The 21,842-nt window shown below is 42.9% G+C and overlaps 1 protein-coding gene across 2 annotated transcripts; it reads left to right on the top strand.

Moving 5' to 3' along the window:
* The first annotated feature begins 516 nt into the window (after nt 1-516).
* Nucleotides 517-19,854, top strand: trmt44 (tRNA methyltransferase 44 homolog). 2 transcript variants are annotated; one of them, XM_069518574.1, is made up of 11 exons: nt 517-912; nt 1,000-1,117; nt 1,733-1,952; nt 2,049-2,117; nt 2,477-2,584; nt 3,280-3,351; nt 3,694-3,800; nt 4,154-4,337; nt 5,965-6,307; nt 9,420-9,536; nt 19,584-19,854. In XM_069518574.1, exons 1-11 carry the CDS (start codon nt 588-590, stop codon nt 19,610-19,612), a joined length of 1,692 nt encoding a protein of 563 aa, XP_069374675.1. In that variant the 5' UTR covers nt 517-587; the 3' UTR covers nt 19,613-19,854. The 2 variants fall into 2 exon arrangements, with proteins under 2 accessions (XP_069374675.1, XP_019950917.2); XM_020095358.2 differs by lacking the exon at nt 19,584-19,854 and adding an exon at nt 10,083-10,670 and having other exon boundaries at nt 518-912.
* The last annotated feature ends 1,988 nt before the right edge of the window (nt 19,855-21,842 follow it).

Here is a 21,842-nt window from a genome sequence, read left to right as displayed (position 1 = left end):
GAGAAAGAAGAAGCAGAAAGTTGTGCTCGCTGAGGAACACACGTTCCAACTTGGAGCCAACTCAAAGCACAATAAACATGTGATATCATTCATAAAATTACACATGATCCTTCATTTAGAAAGAGAAACCTTATAAACAAGGTAGACTCTGACACAGTCATTTTAATTTGAAGATCAGACATCAGTAAGGCACAAATACAAATATGATAAAAAAATACATAACAGATAAAAAGGAGTAAAAACAATGAATATATATTGATTAAAATAATAATAATAATGGTGTAAGATAATAAGATAATAACACCAACAGCGCCCTCTACTGCCCCATCGCTGTAATATCATCCATCAACTACAAAACGTCATCATAAAGCGACAGTATATTTATTCATTTTTTATAATCTAAATAATAATTATAAAAACATGAAGACGCTATTTTTTCTTTAATATAATTGTGATCCTGGAAAAGAAAGACTTATTTTGAAAAGGGGGTTCTACCATCAACTTCCTTCCGCATACGCAATACGTACCCGGAAGTGCTCCTCGGAGTGTAAACACATGGCTCCCAGCTGAGAGTGAGAAGCCGGACGATGCCGAAGCTCTCGGAGGTGAAGGTCCCCGGAGACTGTGCGACTCTCCCGGCGGGTTTCTGGTCGGCTGTGGGGGTGTGGGTGGAGAAACCTCACGTCGTCAACAAGCGTCTGTGTGGAGCTAAAGAGACGGAGGGTAAAGATGTGGAGGACGTGAGCCTCCTGCTGGGTGTCCCCCATGACCCGGATGTGTTGTCCTTCCTCACCTGTAAGGTCTCACCTGCAGGGACACACGAGGGGGAGACACGCTGCTCCTCCAGCGTCAGGACGTTCATCCCCAAAGTCAGTAAAGGGGCAAACCTGCAGAGAGAAGTCGTCCTGAGAGGTGAGAGGTGGAGGACAGTCAAAGAGTCAGTGTGTTGTTGTTGTTGTGTTTCTTTTTTAATACTTGTTGTTTGTTTGTGTTGTTCAGACTTTGTCAGACAGCAGGTCACGTTTCTTCCTCTGGAGGAGGACGCAGAAGGAAAAGTGTCTCCGAAGAAGAGCAACATTTATCAGATTCAGCTCTGCAGCCACGACTCTGAGGGATGGTGAGGCTCAAGTTATCTCACTCTTATAAAACTGGACTGCACTGTTTATGGGGACTGATGCTGATATTAGGGAGTAAAAAAGATACCTATATTTATGACTATGTCTAACGGTGGCCGAGAGAGCTCAACACACTGCGAATTAAGAAAACAACTTCATCAATTTAGATAGATAGATACTTTATTGATCCCGAGGGAAATTGAGGCATCTAGTAGCTCCCAAAACAGTCAAACACAAGATCATAAGAATAATAAAAGTATAAGTTCACTGCAGAGAGAAAAGTCCAGCCACCAGAACTACTAGAAAGCTGTCAGTGTAAAGAAGTATGTGCTAATGGAGATATTCACAACACAATAATTTAAGGTGATTAAAAAGACACAAGTAACCGTAACTCTGCTGATTAGTGTTTCACATCTTCATCTGGACTGAAATAAAAGATTAATATGGGATAAAATGTTATTTTGCACCAAGTTAAGAACTTATCTTTGTGTTTTTTTCTTAAAGATTAGATTAAAGCATGCTCATAAATCTCACACATGCAGACCATGAAATCCACCAGCAGCATTTAAAAGAAAAAGAGAGAAAAGCATTTCAGGTGACTCTGGTTTTATCGACAGGTCCTTGGAGCTGCACGTCTTGAGTCTGGACGGGTGGTTTTCCGATGGCGTGGTGCACCCCAAGCTGCCGTGGCTGACCTCGGAGCTGCTGCCCAAACTGGTGCGTTGGGCCAGCGAGTGCAGGAGCAGCGAGTTCAAGAGCACCCTGTCGCTGCTGCCGGTGGAGAAGTACAGCCTGGTGTACCAGCAGCTGAAGGACAAGTACAAGGCCATGGTCAAGGTGAAGAGAGAGGTCGCGCTGAGGCTCGTCTGTGGAGTGTTTGCTCTGGAGTTGTTAATGTTTGTGGATGCGTGTTTTCTTATATTCGCTCTCTAGGTTTGGCCTGAGGTGACAGATCCTGAGAAGTTCGTGTACGAGGATGTTGCCATAGCTACATATCTCCTGGTGGGTTCATACCCGAGTGGGTCAGATAAACTTAGAAGATTGATACGTGCTTTAAAAATACTTCTTTTACAATCCATATGTCTCATGTGTCTTTGTGCACGAAGCCTCAGATGAGCATACTTGTTTGTTGTTGGTGAAAATCATTTTTATCTGACACATGTTCTCGGGTCATGCAGCCAGAAGTGGGTCAATCAATTTCAGTGTGAAAAATGGCCCACTGCATCAATCTGTGTGTCATGCCAGAGGCAGGTGAAGGGTGTCAGGAGCGGCAGCTGCAGCAGGTGTCACGCTGCAGTTGTAAATTGGTTTTTACCAAATTGATTGAGAGCCCTCATGAACAGAGCTCCGTCTCCGTGCAGGTGCTGTGGGCCGAGGAGCGGGAAGAGAAAGATCTCACCGCCCGACAGTCCTTCGTGGACCTCGGCTGTGGAAACGGCCTCCTGGTTCACATCCTGACCTGTGAAGGGGTGAGTAAATCTTGTGAAAAGAATGCGGCCGTCTCAGATCATCTCCGAATGTGGCCTAAGTGATCGCACCTCACAACCCAGGATCACCACTCGAGATATGACTCCCAGGCCCAAATTCCCAAAAGCTATAACACACCCGAGGGAAAGTAAGGCTAAAAAAGCATAACGTGTATATTGAGTTAAATGTAAATGGTCATCAACCTTGAGATGAATTAGGGACGTGTCCTACAAAACTAAACATGGTCTATTAAACCATAATATCTTCTACATTTGCCTAAACACACAGATTTCAAAAGTCAGATTTGAACTATTCGACCCAAAAAATCAGTGACTACTTTCTACTAGATTTATGCATTTCCCACACGTTGTCTGTTGAATTATAAAAGATTAAGAGACGGATAATAAAGTCCAGATAAATGGGTTGTATAAAAAACTGGCTCCTCAAAGCCAGAGGCCTTTCAATTATCTGTCTCTCCAGCAGCAGCTTAATCAATGACACGGAGGTGGTGGCAGCCCAGGTGAGAGGGATTCATATCTCTTCATACATTACGTCCACATCACCATGTCCTCTAAATGTCCAGTCTCTAACACGGACGGGGAGTAATTGAAATTACACACGGCGCCTCACAGTGAAAGTGTGAACGTGGCTGAGGGGCGATTTAGCCTCTTGACCGTCACGCCATCTTGTGTTGCAGCACCCGGGGAAGGGCGTCGACGTTCGGAGGAGGAAGATCTGGGACATGTACGGAGCGCAGACCCTGCTGGAGGTGAGCGGGCTGAGCGTGATGCAGATTAATTGTGACCATATTCAGGTTTTTAATTCACGTAATTAAGTTTTAACATGGAACAGAGGATATGTATCATGTGATGGAGGTGTGTGTTTAGCTGGCGTTGCCTCCTCGCTGATTTATAGAATTGAATCATCGATTATTCTGTTTCCCCAAACCCCTCAATAAGTTATCATGAATGTCACATTGTCAGGTGTGTGATTTATTAAAAGATCCAGACGATTAAGATGTTTTCCCTTTTTAGACCATTTCCATTAAGTGATGCAGAATCGAATCACGCCAATGTACATCTTCCCTGCTCGTCAATTTTTGCTATTTCAGGAAAAGGCAATTACTCCCAGTGAGAGCTGCTTATTCCCGGGTTCGGACTGGCTGATTGGGAACCACTCGGACGAGCTCACACCGTGGATCCCCATTATAGCAGCCAGGCGAGTCATCAGCAGACACAATCTCCCTCAGCAGCTCAAGTGCCAGCTGATCTCTCAAGTTCGGAATAACATTATCTGCCGAGGGAGGATGTGTGAATACGTGTGTGTGGGGGGGGCAGCTCACAAGAGTGTTTATCAAGACAACCACCTGATGGCGTTGCTGAGCCTCAGTTTGAGAAATCTGCTTTTCCATTGTTGTGACTACAAATGATAATCGCTCGTATTTGAACAGTTTCAGTTGAAGCAGTTGTGAAAACACTTAAATGAACATAAGCAGATCTCAGTTCAGATTCATCACCACGGTTTTCTTTGGCACTGTGAGGAATCATCCGTATGTTGCTCTCACGCCGCAGGTCGTCTCACTCCTGCCGGTACTTTGTGCTCCCCTGCTGCTTCTTTGACTTCTTCGGAAAGTACCAGCGTCGCCAGTGTAAGAAGTCTCAGTATAAAGAATACATCGACTTCATCACCGAGTTGAGCCAAATCAGTGGCTTCAACACCGAAGAAGACTGCCTGAGAATACCGTCCACCAAGCGGGTAAGTCAGCCACATGACCTACATCAGTGATTTCCTGGTGCAATAAATGCCCGCATCATAAAAACTCCCCAAGTTTACAACAAGGGCTTCAACTATGGATTATTTTCATAATCGATTCAGCTGTAAAATATTTTTAGCCTATTAATTGTAACCAATGGTGAGAAAATGCAAATTACAAGTTAAGTTTAATGCTTTTTAAGACATTTTAAGAAATAAATGAAACGCCAACTTAATAGCCATATTGGCAAAAGTGTGATATAATAGATAATCATATGGATTTTAAATCATATTTGTTGTCATAGATGTAGAAGGAGCCTTTGGGTTCACAGGCTGTAGATGATTAGATTTCCTCCATGTGCTGAATGAATTGGCCCAGTGCCAGGTTTAACACAGTGCTGTGGGTGTGTGTCTGCTGCTGCTGAGCTGTAGCACATACGTGTTTAACGCTCTTCACATCGGAATCCAAAACCATAAGTCCCATCATCGACGGCTTTCCTATTCTGAGGGGATGTCGCTAACATCCAAGTCACAACAGAGTCAATTTTAATGTTACACACACACACAATTAATTTAATATTTAATAGCAACAACATCAGTGATTTATGACAGTACAGGGATTATTTAATCTTACAACATAAAAAACAAGACGATTGTAGAAAAAACTCAATATTTTTAAGTCTGTATGTGGAGAAAATAGAATCTTTTTCAATACTTTTAAGAACCGTGTGGTATTTATTTATTATTAAGATTTTAAGATGTCACAGTGACATATGACAGATGAAATGAGATATGAAAGCATTTGTGGCCACTGTGTTCTCATGAGAAACTACTAATAGGCTTATCTAAATAGTTGCTGATTATTGTTTTTTTTCATTAAACCAATAAATTGATTAATCGTTTCAGCTCTATTGAAACGTTATCAGAACTGTGAAGCTTCAAGCTGAGACTGAGATAAACTTGATGAGGGTTGAGGTTAGTCGTATTAGCTCAGACTTTGAAAGGACCCATGACAAATGATATGAATAAACTGAATGTAAATCTAATCTGTTGACTCGTTCACCACAAGTCCATGGGTTCTAAATTGTAAGTGGGCGATGAAAAGGTCTTTCCAGGGAGTCATTGGTTCTCTCCACACATGGATCATAAAATATCTTCCTGCTCTTCAAACAGCACAGCTGTGCATCTTTACCTCTTTCCCACAGGAGCCTCATTTAGCAGAGACAGATTAAAATAAATCAGGTCTCCATTGTTCCCAAAGGGACATTTGTTTGATAGCCGGCAGCCATTAATAACTGTTATACACGCAGAGACATAAAAATAACAAGCAAATACTTACTGGGCTTTTAATGTCCAAGGATCAGACATATTCAGGTTTCACATTAATGCAAAAGCTGCTGGAGGAGACGATGTGTTTACACATGGGAAAAGTATTGGAAGATAAACACGAGGCCATTTAGATGTTTTCTAGGAAGTTGAAATAAAGGTGGTATTATTTTTGTCATAATTGTTTTTGTCATTCATTGGACATCAGTGAGTGAAGTTTCTGCTTTGAGTTTCTGGTTGTGCAGTTTCAGGTGTCGGCGTCCACGGGAGCTGCCCTGACATCGAGCTCTTCTTCCTCCCGCAGGTGTGTTTGGTAGGAAAGTCGAGAAACTACCCGCCGTCTGACGAGGCCGAGGCAGAGCGGCGGAGAGTTCATTACATCCAGAGCCGACAGACTACACCTGGGGGTCAAAGGTCAGACATCGGAGATTATGGGGACGGTTGCCATGGGAACGCAGACGATGACATCACCAGCGGGAGCAGCTGGGGAGCCGGGTTCCAGCCCCGGGACAGGGTTGAAGTGGTGCGAAACTGCGCCTCGCTCCCCCGGGACTTTGTTGATGGCGTTGTCCTGCAGGTTGCTAACAGCCTTCTGGGAATGACTGTGGATGACAGCGGGGGGCACCACGGCAACTGGAACCGAGGAGGTAAACTGCAACACAACGTCGCACACAAAGATTCACAAATACAAAAAACATCTTACGCGTGAGCACTTTTGGGGGGAAATTTGTCGCAGGGCGGCCATGTTGCCCTTAAAACGGCCCTAAATTGGCTTGTGGGATAATGTTGCTTTCTATTACACCTCGGAGCTCGGAATGAAGTCACACCCGAAAAACCTGGGTTGATAGCGTTCCAGTTCCACAGGAAAAATGTTAAGGTTGCACATGTGGCAGCTTCTGAAGTCTGAACTACTCGTCTACCCCCCCCGTCATCTTCTTTAACCCCCCACCACCCCTCTCATCACCGCCCTGTCCCCTCGCAGCATCAGTCGAAGGGTCCCTTGGTGACACAGCGCGACGCCACTTTGAACTCTGTATCTCACCGGTCTGCCAGCCACTTCCTGCGCCGCTTGGTACAGAGAGTGCCGCACGCTGCATCACACACACTGCTTCGCTCACACACCGCCCACTCGCCACCTTTGTCAGTGGCTCTGCACCCCCGCAGACACACACCATACGAATGAGATAAGGGGATGAGGACTACTATGATTAAAACAGAAAATTCTCTGTCAGGATGTCAGGGCTGAAATTAGAGATAGAAAATATGAGGCAGAGCGAATAAAGGGAGAGCGTTACTCAGTATAGAGATGACTAGATGAATAATGTACCACCGTCTATGATTTATGCATGAGTGTGCATTTGTATTGAGGTATTCCTACAGTTATCTGCTGTGTAAGAACAAAGGGTAGGTTCAGGGCGAGCCAGCTGATATTGAATAGATCCACGATGGCCTCAGAGTCATGGAGAGATTCAGTCTCTTTCTATTTTTAGAATCTTCGAAGAGTGTGATGGATATTGATTTTATAATCTTTTCATTTTTGATATTAAAAGTAGAGTTTTGGGTATATAGCTTCCTGACTTCATCTTGATAAGCCAGTCATCAGTTGTCTAAAACCTTAGACTGTATATAAAGATGGACGACATGACTCCCCCCAAAAAAGTATCCAGGACATTTCTTTCTTTCCAACTTCAGACTGTAGTCGAAGTTTTATATGCATTGATCATTTTGCCATCTTATTAAATATAGAAAAACATATTTCTATATTCTATATTCCCAGGTGAATATGTCAAAGCTGTCACTAAGAGTATTGCTTTGGCATTGGAACCTATATCAGAAATCTAGAAACAATACCAGCCCTGCTGCTGTTATATAACACAGAGTCTTTGCTCTGAAGTTAAAATGCTTCATAGCTCACTGGAGTTTAAAGCAGCAAAATGTGTGAATATGTGAATCTTGCTGCTGCAGCTGTGAGTCAGGTTATTAATTCATGGGCGCTGTACTGCTGACTGGGCTCGCCTCGTTATGTAATCATGCTGAGAAGGAAAGTAGGTGTGCGTCTCACACAAGTGACATCGTGAAACGCAGAAATTGTATTTTTCTTCTTCCCGACTTAATCAGTCAATAATCGTGTGATCTCTTAGAACGTTCCCGACGGGCAGGTTAGGTAGAGATTTCTATATTCTTACTTACTACGTTCTATTTATAAGCATATCCAAGTTTAAAAATAAAATATAATGGGAACACAAGTAATCCTGTATTACACTTGTGATCCCGTCAGACGTTTATTCACCTCTCAGCATCTTCTGAGCTAATTTCCCTCCACTCAGCCTGATTCTGAAACGGCTTAAGCAGCAAAAACCATCCTCCACAACAAGCAATCAGTGGCTGGCTACCTTTCACACATGGGGGGGGGGTATTCAAGCTTAAACAAGTCCAAACTGTACGTCAAGTCGAGCCATTAATAATCATCTGCGCCTGGTCTTAGTCCAAACAGAGTCTACTCCATCAATACTGCCCCTCTCCCATTAATCCCCATTAACATTGTAGGCAGCAAAGGGCAGCTTGAAACGCTGTATTGATATTATATTAAGGCCTGGAGCTCCCTGGCGTCTGGGCTGTGGGGACGGCAGTCTGCCCAGTTTCACACTCGCTGCTATGGGCTGTGTTTGGCTGCTGCAGCGCCTGCGAATGTGGGAGTGTGTTGCGTTTTTTAAGGGATCGAGCCAGCGTTATGGGCAGCAAAATTTTTATTTGGTTGCAGAATATGTTTTTCTTTTTGATGAATTTCTGTGGCAGAAATGCAGAAAAAACATCATACTGTTGTAAATAATCTAAATCAAACCAACTGAATTCAGATCAGAGGTTCAGACTTTATACCTTCCAAAGTGGCAGTGTCTCGTCTCCACTGATCTCTTAAACCGACAGGAACTGTCTGAGGTGCCACCGGAGATTTGGTGTAAAAGCACGATGAAGATCGCATTAAGATGTCTGCGGATTTAGGTCAGATATTGTCGCGGTACAGCGCAAAGTGGCATCAGAGATCCCGCGGTGCGTCCCTCTCCAATATGTCAAAGAAAAGAGGAGGAAGATTGTCATTTGTACGAACCAAAGGTCAGCGCTGATTGAATTCTCCTCCGAGGGGGGGGGCAAAACCAGAGAATCCCGTGATGAAACGGAGCCCACAGACGCGTGCTGTGAACACAAATGGGAAACTTTTTATTACCTGCTTACGATTCACTAAAATTCAGAGCGTAGGACATTTTGGTATCTAAATTTACTGTCCCAGAGGGGGAGTGACCACATGACTCACCCTCTCCAAGCGGCTAGGGGAAGATGCACCGGTGAAATGCATGCTGGTCCCTCTGACAGCTTGTTTGAGCAGCTTTAATTGAGCACACTTCCCACTGAACGACACTGACGGAGGTGTTTCCTTCCCTCCTTCTTGTTCCCTGTTAAAATGTTCTGTCTAGCATTGATCACCCCTTCGCTCCTACATTTTTACCGTCACACTGCAGCCGTGACTCTCCTCCCTTAAACCAGCTGTGTGTGTGTGTGTGTGTGTGTGTGTGTGTGTGTGTGTGTGTGTGTGTGTGTGTGTGTGTGTGTGTGTGTGTGTGTGTGTGTGTGTGCGTGTGTGTGTGTGTGTGTATATTCCTCGAATCAGTGTGATAATATCGATGACTGTAACATTGATTGACCCCCCCCCCTGCTCTTTTATCACGCTTAACTTTCACCCTTTTCCTTCCTCGTCTTCTCCAGGCAGCCTCTCTGTGAGCGAGGTCGCCGGGCTGTTGGAGCAGGAAACCCTGCAGCTCCTGAAGAAGGAGTGCGGAGGCCTTCAGACGCTGCTCAAGAACAACCATCAAGTCTTCAGAGGTAGTCTGACAACACACTTCTTTGCATCGTCCCAGCCAGTCAACATGAATCAGATGGATAAATAGATCAATTTAATGATTTACTGAAAATGCAAAATATTCAAATAAATTACTTTTATTTCTAAAGTCAACAATTAGCTTAGTAGGAAAACTACTGTATTCAAGAAGTACACGATACATCTCTTGTTTATTTCCAAGTAATCGTGGGATGGAGACTTGGTATCGAAGTACCACAAATACACGTGCTCGACCAATCGCCAGTCTCAGCTGTCAATCATGACGAACAACCATGTTTTTATAGCATGAAATAACTAATTAAACAAAACTTAGTGGAAAACTTTTCTAAAATATGCCTTTGGAGTAATGGTTGACCTTTGTTACGTCAATCTCTCCCATCTCGAGCCGACTGCCATCTTTTATTATTATGGAGGAAATAAACTTCATTCTTGAATATAACTCCCCCCACATCGATACTCTATCAGAATTTAAACTCCTGCACTTCATTCTGAAAAGCTCTTGAAACTTCCTGTCGTTCCTTCTCTCTCAGTGGAAGGGGGGAGGGTGCGGATCAGAGACTGGAGGGAAGGGAAGTCTTTCAGGGCGGACGCCAAGAGGAAGCCTGTCGCTCCCGGCGCCCTGAAAACTCGTCCCTGCTGGTTTCACGCCCACCACCCTCAGGGCTGCCCTCTGCAGGCTGAACTCTGTGCCTTCGCCCACGGAGCCAAGGACCTCCGACCCTCCAGACCTCTAAAGAAGATCAAAAATGAACCTTTTATATTCGATCAATCCTCATGAACACTAATTTAACATTTTAATTAATTTGTTTTTGAAAACAACCCCACATCAACTCCTGTAGCACCAAACCGAAGAGAGGGAGGTTTTGGTCGGAGCTGTGTAAGATGTAGTGACGGGATGTTACATCATTTCTGGGAATCAAGGTTTTTCCCAGTGTCCTTTTGGTTCTGTCTGAAGCTGCCAAGATATGATGCTTCCTGATGCTGCTCCAGGTTCCACTGCTGAGGTCAGCGTGCTTTTCTTGTTCTTACTTAAGAAGTGGAATTTTGTAAAGGTCAACAATCTGTTCTCACTGTACATTAAAGTGGATGTTGAACGACATCTCTGTGTATAAAGATTACCACGTCTGACCATTTCAACTTTTCCATCAACTCCATCAATACTTTTAAACTCTCTCCGTATTTGCACATTTAATGCACCGCATGCAGGCCGCTGCTTCAGGGTTCACAGACGGGGCAGTGGATAAAGAGCAAGCCGCCTTTGAGGGAAGTAAATGTTAGCGGCATGAATTATTTGTTGGCAGGAGTTGAGGGGTGAGCTGGACGAGCTGCGTGGCGTCCCCTCTGGACGGCCGCTCACCACTGTGTCTCTGTAACACGGTTCGCTGTCGCCCCTGTGGCTCAAATGTCAGAGACGGTAAAAGCCCAGCCGGGGACAGCAGCTGGGTGATGAGAGGAGCCTCTTCAGGGGTTTGTTTGTTTACGTGACAGACTTTATTACCTCTGCCTAGGAGGCGTTGTTTCTGTATTGTCTATTATGTAAAATCTACTGGATGGATTACCATGAAACTTAGTGGAAGGATGTGGTGTAGGTCGAGGATGAACCCATAAAATCTCGGTGTGGATCCAGATCCAGTGTCTTTGTTTAACATGGGAACACAGGGCATTTTCCAAAATGTTTGTCCATGGTTCTTGAGGAAAAAAATGAGGCTTGGTATTTATGAGAGCGTGTAATTTGGTGCACACAATCAAGTAAACATGATCAATATCAGTGAAACAGGAGTTTTCCTGTTCACTGTGTAAAAATCCATACATTAGTGGAAAGGGAAACCCTCAGGTTAGTTAGAAGATTGGATGCCCTCAAACCCCCTGGAGCTCAGCGACTGTGTCACTGAATATCGATGTATGTACGTTTGTATTTAGTGGAGCTGATCACAGGTTCAACAAGGAACAGAAAGCCCTGAAGAGATAAGATGTCGTAAACAGTTTGGGTTTAATCGCAGGTCATCAAGGTTCTATTTGTCAGATTTGAAGCCAGTATTGTAAAAACTATTTCAACACGTAATTATGAAATATAATCACTAAAATGCTGCGTATATATGTGAAGTTCAAATGACAAAATTGAATCTTACTGATGGTACTGACTATGCAAATCATCTCCATCACTTAAGAACAAGGAAAAAAAGGTTTCTGCATAACAAATTTCAAGTTCCAGTTTCAAGTTTATTTGTCATGCTAATTAACACAAGGTCAATGTTCGGATCACAAGTGTTGGACACGAAGGCCAAGTCAGCTCAGCAATGCAGAACGAGTTGAAAGTAAGAAAAAGAGAGAAGAAAATATAAATAAAGTAAATTTAAAAACGAGCTCAGTAAAACAAATACAATCCTGTTTGGTAAACACATTAAATTCATTGTCTGCTTTTTGTTTGATACTTGTTTAACCTCTTTGTTTCTGTTTAACGTAGCTGCAGACATAAATTACTGTGTGTTCAGTTTAGTTTTCTTCCTGACAACATGATTCTGTTGCTGTTCTAGTGGAAAATATGTGAAACATGCAAACTATGTAAACAAAGAAAACCTCCTTTAAAAGTCTGTCATCGGTCTGATACTGAGCAGTAGCTGCACGTATTTCCTACTAATGCACTGTACGTGTCGTCCTCGATCGGTCCACAGGAAAGAATGAAAGCAAAAGAAAGGACAGAGGGGGACGAATCATCAGCACGACGGACAAAATGACTTTCCATGCCTGAAATCTAGGTCAGGGGAGAAGTGGCTGCATGTGTTCTCCTAAGCCAACAACTTTCCCTGTGTTTCCCTCATGCTTTATTCATGGTGGCACTGTGGGGTTTGATGTAATGCAGCGTCTCTGAGACATTATTTTGGATGCGCAGAAGTCTCGCTCAGCAAAGCGAGCCGTGTAGGACTCGGGCACTGACAGCTGTCACCGCGATGAATTCTTTTGTTTGACTGTTGCTGTGTTGGAGAATCCTCTTTGTCTCCTCGGTTTTAACTCATGTGCAGTTTTTTCCGGAGGTAGAGGCTGTTTCAGTACATTACGGTTTGTATTCATGCAGGGATCCACAGTTCTATAAAGCCTGTTGCTGTTGCCTGTCAGGATCTCAGTTCTCGAACTGTTAACGGGGGGGCAGATTTACCTTTTATCATTCTTTGTCAGTTTGTAAACAACCCTAGATTTCACACAGACGTGCACTGGAGTCGAGATCATTTCCTGAAAAGTGGCTGTATGTGACAAATGTGCGAGTCGGTTGCTCCAGATATTTTCTGGAACTTTTCCTGCCAGACCCCTGGTAAAATGTCCAAGTGAGCTCATTGGAGAGTACAGCAGGAAAACTCACAGTGAGTGAGTGGATGTGTTGATTACCTTCCTAATATGCAACACATGCAAAACTGTAAGAATACAAATAACTCAGGATATAAATAGAGGAGTCACACACGTAGAAGACAGTTTTGGAGTTTTTGGTGATAGAGATCTGACGCCTTCGTCAATGTGCTGTGAAATACAGAACTTATACTTTGTGTTCTATCTCCTGCATGATCAGCCCAGGCACCAGCCCTCGCCTGAATGTTCTGGGCATTCTCCTGTTGTTGTGAACATGTCTGACCCAGACAATCTCCTGCTGCGTTGTTCATGTGTGAAAGGCAAATTTTCCAGCATTCATATCTGAAAACAGATTTATCGACAAAAGAGAGCTTCTCATTTCTCAACAGTTGAGTAACATGACCTTTTTAGTTGAGGCTGAGAAACTAAAATGACCTCACATACAGTAGAAATGACTCTAATTCTTCAATTGGCTCTAAAACCAAGTGATTTTCAACTTCAGGTCTGAATCATCTGAAATTATTGACAGAGGAGTTACTTTTCAGCATCGCCTCATTAAAACTGAATGGCTGGTGTGACTAAGTCTTACTCACTACTATAAAATACACAGTTCTCAGTGAGTCACTGTGATTTGTTGTGATGAGGTCATGTGTGTTAATGTGCTGAAGTGGTCAGGAGACGTTCTGGTTTACCAGGGTCCTGACAGTGTTTGGATTAAATCCACCCATCATTCATCAATCAGTCTGTCCTTCCTTATAAAGTTCAAGATTTAAAACATTCTTTTTTTCTAACTTTATTCTTAACGTTATAGTTAAAGGAAGAGAAAACTCATCTCTGATCCTCTCTTCTCCCACTTGGGCTTTGATAAGTCCAGGACGATATTTTCATCCAGGCTCTCGATCAATAACTCAGAGCTGACGGAGCGGATGGTCACAGCAGATAACCGATAAGCCTGAGTGTGTTTCGTGTTCTGTACGTCTCACAGAGTCGCATTGTACCTGCAGTAGACCCCCGTCCTCCTCCATCACCCTCCGTCTCGACCTTCCACATCACCTGAGTTACTCAGAACGTGGTGGTGCTCGGAGTTAAGAGTATTAGACTCAGCTGTCACACTTGGTTCTCCCTCAGTTTGGGATTGAGTGAACTGTCGTGCAGAGAGAGAAAGAAAAATATTGAACGGAGGTTTGTTTGGAAATCTGACATTTCACCATTCAGCACATACTTCATTTGAAATTCAGAAAGTTTAGTGTCGTGCCATCACCAGTGGAGTGCTGCCAAGCATGAAAGGCGCTTCTTCTCAACACGGAGCTGGAAATACACAACATGCACACATGGGCCGTGCACTGGCATCTGCCCAATACACTCCAATTTACATCGAGTTAAAATTAGAACGTAGCTTATGCTTTCCTGCAAAGTAGAAACCTCCATATTAACTGGTTTGTTTCATATATTAAACCTTAAAAGATCTTTTTCAGCAGAGAGACGACGCTGCATCGAAAATATACATATTGTTTTACTTTGATACTCTGGAGCTGATCCACTGAATTGATATATGATGAGATGTTAATCTGATTCTGTGTTCTGCACGAATTGCGATGCCTCACAGTGACGGTCCCTTCGTGCTTCCACAGAGAACCAGATCAAAACAAAGTATTGATTTTTCAAGCCCTGCTCACGTCTCAACAAACGTAGCTTCAGCAGAGCATTAACACGTTGAGGTTACATGTTGCAGTTGAACGTTACGTGTTCAGAACTCAGATATGGGGTTGACTGCTCGTGTTGCTCAGAATATGTCTTTAAAAAGATAATATCTTATTAAATATAAGGCACAAGAGGGTCATGTTAAAAATGTGACTTTCACCTGAGGAGGACTTTAACATACAAACCCCTTCTTTCCCTCCTTTCTTTCACAAACTTGCTAAAGTGATTAAAGAAAATGCATCTGGCCGACATGAGAGCAGCTCGGCAGCTCTGATGTGAAGTGAAAATTGGGGTTACCATAGAGGCAGACCGAGGGGGGGGGGGTGTTGTTGCCATGGGCGACGGGCTAAGGTGACCCAGATGACATAGAAAAGCAGCTCAACCTGTTCGATCGCTCTGCTTTGACGGCTACTGTAGTGTGTTTGATACCATCCAGAGAAAGACGCAGTCGTGTGGTCGTCCAATCCTGTGTTTAAATAGTGCATGAAATAAGAAAACACCAGTGATTACCTGTCGTCAAGCACAGCCTCTACAAAAACAGGGCTGTGCTAGCTGTGTGTGTTTAAGCACCGCTGGCAGCCAATAAGGAGAAGTTAAACAGTCGGACAGATACACGTGGCCGAGCAGAGGACAACAAACACACAGGCTGCTGCTGTGTGTATTTAGTAAAAGCTGATTCTACACACACAAAGGAAATGAATTCAATCACATCATCATACACCAGTTTATGGTTACACATTTTGTTTAATGCACGGCTCAAACAATAGATGCACAAAATAAATCAAGTTGACGAACTCTGCTGCGTTCGTGTTTGGGGATCTTTGAGAAATCTGAGGCACTCAAGAAGGTAATATGTTTAAAAAGGCTTTTTTGAATAACTTGGCTATTAAAATCTTATGCAGAGAATCTCTTTGGATATATATCAATGTGAGCTACACAATGCAATGGGTTAAATTGAGAATTAGACTTCTCCCCCTTTTTGTAAATGTCTAACTTATTCTTTAGACTCCTGAATGAATTAAAATTGAATTATGTGTCTTTCTATGTTTATTATTTTTCAGGTTTGTATAGTTGCTTCGTGTAGGGTTTGGGTTAAGGGCTCGGTTTCCTGAGACTTCACATTGATCATGCGATTACATGAGATTGCATTGACCTATATAGTTTAACTATTATGAACTGAACTGATCTTAGTGGAGGGATGAGGAAGAACCCATTAAATCCAGGAATACAGTTCACTCTCTTTAACAGTTTTATCATTTACGTTATCAGACAACTTAATTTGTTCTTTTATATTTCTTCTATAATAACTAGACAATCACGTGTAGGATCGATGAGCCTTGGCGGAGGTGTGTGATCTATGTGCTGAGTAATATTCTAGCTCCATTCCATTTTAATTTGTAAGAGAGGGAAATGTGCCTTAGTGCTGCAGACTTAGAGATTATTATAGTTCCGTGTCGTCATCATGCTTCCATGAGAGACATGTCAGTGTAATGAAAATGCTGAGGAACAAGGTTTTATTTTTAGTGCACATATATAAGCTCTGTGGCGGCAGCAAAATCCCCAGGAACTGTATACGTTCTATTGTGTATCCTCCTGCCTCATCTTCAGCCTCTAAATCTTTAACATGACAGCAAGCTCCGAAAGCCACATCCTATATCACGCACTGTCATCAGTGCAAGCACCGTGCACGTCCAGAACTTTCAAACGGCCTCCCTCAGTCTAAATTGCTCTTTGACAGGAATGTTTAGCAGCCTCCTCTCTGCTTTTAAAGACTCCCCCTGCCTCCCTAGAGAGGGGGAGAGTGGGCGACGGCAGCTCGAAATAGCATCCGTCGAGAAAGGATGAATCAAAGCTGCACCTTATGCTTAATTAAAGATTAACGAGAAATTGCTGGCTGGTTGTGGAGGTTTTCTCAAAGCCTCACTTTACTTCTCTGATTAGGGTTATGTAACACTTGTTAATACTGCATGGGCCACACTAAAAAAGTAATGACCAGTGCCAGTATGGAGGCATCAATCCTGCAGTGACAGTCTGCAAAATGTGAAGCCGTCGAGTTCCCGGCACATTGATTAATTGGCTGCTCGCAGCTGCTAAATCCCTTAAATCACACTGATTTGTGCGAAATGTATCTGAATTGATGATTAATTAATGAACCCCCGTGAAAGGGTCCACGTGGTGGACCTCAATTTGTCACCTCTTTGTTCAGAGCCCTGACAGATGGATTTCCTGACTGATACAGAGCTACAGCCCAGCTGCTGCATTGAGGGACCGGCACAAAGGATTCACTCAGTTTTCATATCTCCGCGAAAGCAACAGAGGCTTTTGTCACATTTTCAACAAGTTTGTACTTTTTATCAGAAGTAAAACCTCTAATTTAGTTGAACTGCTTTCTTTTCTTTTATCTGTCTGGTATCTGTCCAAGGTGTACCCCGCCTCTTACCCCTGTCAGCTGGGATTGGCTCAAAACCCTCCATGACCCTCAGAGGATGAGCAGTAAAGATATTGCATAAATAGTTGTGGTCATTTGGCACCAGAACACTTGTTTTAAACTAAAACTCCTTCTTTATTTTCTTGTACTGCACAAATTCAGGCAAACTTCTTAAAAGTACTGGTGCTTCATGTTTGTCTCAAGCATAGCTGTGCAAGGTTTGAGTGACAGTCCAAAAATAGACAGTAGTAAAAGACTAAAAATCTTCCAGTATTCACAATGTTACACCAAGATTCTGAATTTCACCTTATCTGCTGCTTTCAGTGCTTATTTAAAATCTGTTTTTCTAGTTTCTTGTCACTGCTGAATTGGTGACCAGTGTTATAGTACAGTAAAGGACAGAATGCAAAGCAAATTTGACAGTGCCAGGCAACAGCAGCAGCTACAACAACTAGAGTGGTACTCAATAGAGCGCTACAGTCCCCTTACATTAAATCAAGCTGCAGCAAATATTACACACTCATATATATCATTTCCCTAAATGTGTCTCCTTCCTTTCTTCAAGATCCATGAAGTATCTCCCGAGAAAACATTGATCATGTCAGAGAAAAAAACGCTGTATCCCTCAATGTTAAACAAAGTGGAAATAGATTCCTGTTGACAACAAACAAATGATTCTGAAATATTATAAAAGACACACACACACACACACACACACACACACACTCTTGAGAACTTTGTTGAGAAAGTTTCGATGGAGAAAATTCCCTCACTTGCACCGTGACAGTAGTTTTTTGGAACAAGAGGAGCAAGCTTCCTTTACACAACACAAACCAGAGACTTCTCTAATCCTCATGTTTCCACTCTGCAGTCCTCTGGTAGAATTATTGCACTTATCTCCGCTCCCTCTAAGCAGCCTTTAGATCCATATAAATACCAAATGACTGTGTGCGTGTCACAAAGCATCAGGTGGCTCTTTCTGGTCTTTATGCCACATGTTTTCATGCTCGGCCCTCCGTGACTCATGCAACTTATTTATCATGAGTCACCAGTGGTCCACACCTCTGAGAGCCCGTCCCCCAGACTGAGAGATGCATCCAAGGACGGTTTGGAGCAGGCAGATGTGTTAGGATGGAGTCTGTTCTGAGGTGTGGGGGGGTGGGGGGGGGGGTGGGGGGGTCTTGTCCTTAAGGCTGCCAGGTCTCACTAAAGGTTAGACGAGGATGAGTAAGAGCGAGGTGGGCGTGTGGTGCAGGCCAGCCGCTACACTGAGGATTTAACTTTTAACCTGAGTGATTATTTGTGTGTGCAGAGGCAGAAAAGAAGGAGGCAATTCTTAGACTGTACATTTTCCTTTTATTATTTTGCTATCGCTTGGACTTTCTTAAACATTGCACGATTTATTTATTATATATTTTCACGGACATCTCTGAGAATAACTCATGGATCCTGATGAAACATTTATGAGTGTGTGTAATTTGGTGCAGATTCAAATAATGGATGCAGCAGGTGTAATTGTGGTTTCATAATGGGATAGACTTTCATTCTGTTTGTCTTATTATCACCGTATCTTTCTATCTCAATGGAACATAGTGATTTCAGGATCTGTATTGTTTTGTTGGTTTAGCTGTAAGGCTTCAATGGATTTAACAGGACTGCTGAAGTTGGTAGTATTTGCGATGATTTGCCTCATTAGATGAAATGCTATGCTGAGCAAATTATGTATATTGGATTCTGAATATGATCATTTTATGTGCACTGAAACTCATTAACCACATTTCAAAGTATCCAGGCCTGATTGCTGCCTCCCTCTAAAAGGCTCGTTAAGTGCTTTCCTCTTCACCAGTGAGCCTGCACGTTTTTACCAGGCTCCTGTCATAGTTGGCTGCAGACGCTGTAATGCTCCATCATGTGCCTGCTGGCCTGCTTTTGTCAGCCCACCGGAGCCCCTGTTGGCTTCAAAGCGCTCCTGTCGCCTAATGATAATGAACGCTGGTGCGTCTGCTCAATGCGCTTAGTGGCGCTCTGTCAATCTGTTCCACTCAGACTCAGGTTACAGTCTCCCCCTCTCTCTCTCTCTCTCTCTCTCTCTCTCTCTCTCTCTCTCTCTCTCTCTCTCTCTCTCTCTCTCTCTCTCGGTCTCTCTCAGTCCCTCTCAGTTTCCCCTGGTTCGGAAGCTCCGAGTCTGTGGCCGTGAGCCCTCCTCAGCTGTGTGTTCGTGACCCTTCGGTTCAAATCACAGGAATGTTTTTTCGAAATCCAACTCAAATACTGGAGTGGGCAGTTTGAAACGATGCTGAACTCCTTCACTCTTCTTCCTCTTGTCTTTTTCCAAAAGCATTCCAGACAGCCTGTTTTCAAGGCTTCATAAAGAAGCTCTTTGACTTTATGAAAGGCTTGATGAAGGAATCAATATACAGGCAGGGCATGTCCCACCAGGTCATTAATAAAATACTAAAGGGGTCCTTTCAAATGTGGCTTTCCACGCTCTGTCCTCACTGGGTCAAAGAGATCTATTTCTGCCTCCTCCTCACCCCGTGCTATCTCCCCGTGCCTCCTTTAGGTCTGCAGATAAAAGACGGCTCATTGTGAACAAAGCACAGGGGTTGACAGAGCTTTGGACACCTGCGGAGGACCAGACCATTCTGATTCGATAAAAGTGGGTGCTATCTGATGTTGGGAGACACCACTGGCTTATGAGACAGATGAGAGAGGACCATGAGAAATTTATCTGGCACACGCATGACCAGCGTTTAAACCTCTGAAAGTATGTGTCGTCGTTGCGTAAACACCGTGCACTTCTTTCAGTGTGTAATGTAAAAAAAAAAAAAAAAGGCAGCAGATAACAGATGCTTCACAATCTCCTCGGATGTCAATAACAACCCCCGTGTAAATGATATTTACATCCACATCGAGAGCCAGAGATGCTGCGATAACTTCTCCGACTGAGACGTTGCCATGGGAACGTGACTCATCGCAAGTCTTGCCCGCTCTATACCTGTGGCAGCTGCACGGTGCTCATGAAAGCTATTCTCCTTTTGTTTGCCGACCAGCGGCGCTTGAACCTCGGTTTTCAACAAGGCGTCATATCAGGTGTCTGGCAATACACACTTTAGTTGAAGGCTGATTTTTTTTCTTAATACATGTGGAGTTAAGTACTCGAGTTTGAGCTTGAACAGTCAGTCTGTCAGTCACATAAAACTGTGAGCGAGGAACAACAGAAGCAGCACAAAAAATGTGACTTATCAAATTTACATGATGTTTCTGAAGACTTATTAATCATATGAGAACTCAATAACCTCAACGTATGAGCTGATATAGATATAATTGAGTTAATGAAGGCTTTAATCTGTTATGACATAGAATACACAATCTATACAGTGTGTCCTCATAGAGCTTAAACTAGTTTACTAGTGAAGTGAGTTTATTTTTGAAGTCTGAATGGAGTTTGACCCGTATACAATTATAAATACAATGGGAATAGAGTTGAATGTATTATAGTGTGTAACTTATAGTACATTATGAACAGTTTGTCATCATAATGACAGTATTTCTATTGGACCGATATATAGAACTGAGGAGTTTGTACTGTTTACACTTGTTGCAGTACATTGATGTCTGTTGGATCAATTAAAAACTTAAATCCAATTAAGAGTTACAGCATGAAATAAGACATACGACTTGTTTGGTAGGATTACATTTGTAGAAACTCATTAATGGTGAATTTAATATAATATAATATAAAAAGTAAAATCAATTTTATGCTATTTTATATGATGTGATTTATATTTAATCATCAAAAACACATCATAATTCAGCAATGCAGTAAAACAAAACAGATAAAGAAACAACAGCAACCGAACAACATTAAAACTCAAATTAAATATGTAAAAGAATAAAAACGTGTTAATGTATTAGAATAACAGAGCAACCCATTGATATTTAAACATCATATTTACCACTTGTGGTTTTTATTGTGTAGGTGAATAATAAGAGGAAGTCGTGAAGGTGAGGATTCACCTACAATATGAATTGAGAGGCACACGTCGTCGGCTGTCATCACAGGTCAAACCCTGGAACATAAACACACGTTTGGCAGATGTTTGAGCTCAGCTTGGTTTCTGTGTGGTTCTTCCGGTATGCTGTGGCACAGGGAGACGTGTGGAGGAGGCCCATCTGCCACAGCACTACTAACCCTGTAAACAAAATCCTGAGCTGTCATTCACAACGAGCCCACGTCCTTTTTTTTTTTGATCCTCGCTGGCTACCACTCAGCACAGGTGACGGCAGAATCCACCAGCAAAATAAACACTAAGTGAAGAAGAGACTGTCGCTCACACAGGAGACGTCTGTCTCTCGTCCTGTCGGTGAGAGTCGAGGTATACATCACTCAGGCTGCTGCTGCTGGAGACTGTTGTTTTTTATTATAAGAATCGCCAACCTTAGGATCAAATATTGATCCGCACATGATGGATCACTGGAGTATGAATCTGAGCACATGCAGCAGCATTTAAAGGTTAATGACTTCTGACCTTATTTCTAACCCTGTTCATATCTCCATCCTGATTCTCACTCAGCACCAGCTGACCTCTGATCAGTATCAAATCAACACAGTTTCAACTAAGCACTTCTTCACATCCGCTGGGTAAAGTGCTAATAACGCCGTAGTGTGTTTTTGCCACAGCGACAAAAAGTGGCATCCTGTAATAACCATTAACGTATCACATACTCTAATGCCTATTGAATCATAACAGCAGCAGTAAAACGTCCCATTTACAAACACTAGATAATCACAAAAGATTTGCAGATACGTAAACCATGA

Source organism: Paralichthys olivaceus, chromosome 22 (assembly GCF_024713975.1).
Source record: "Paralichthys olivaceus isolate ysfri-2021 chromosome 22, ASM2471397v2, whole genome shotgun sequence".
Lineage (NCBI taxonomy): Eukaryota > Metazoa > Chordata > Actinopteri > Pleuronectiformes > Paralichthyidae > Paralichthys > Paralichthys olivaceus.
This window is presented reverse-complemented; position numbering and strand designations above follow the sequence as displayed.

Coding starts and splice junctions, on each gene's coding strand:
- trmt44 (XM_020095358.2), top strand. CDS start 588: ATGCCGAAGCTCTCGGAGGTGAAGGTCCCCGGAGACTGTGCGACTCTC. Junction 3,801..4,153: donor ATCCCCATTATAGCAGCCAG/GCGAGTCATCAG, acceptor CTCACGCCGCAG/GTCGTCTCACTCCTGCCGGT. Junction 6,308..9,419: donor CGGCAACTGGAACCGAGGAG/GTAAACTGCAAC, acceptor CGTCTTCTCCAG/GCAGCCTCTCTGTGAGCGAG.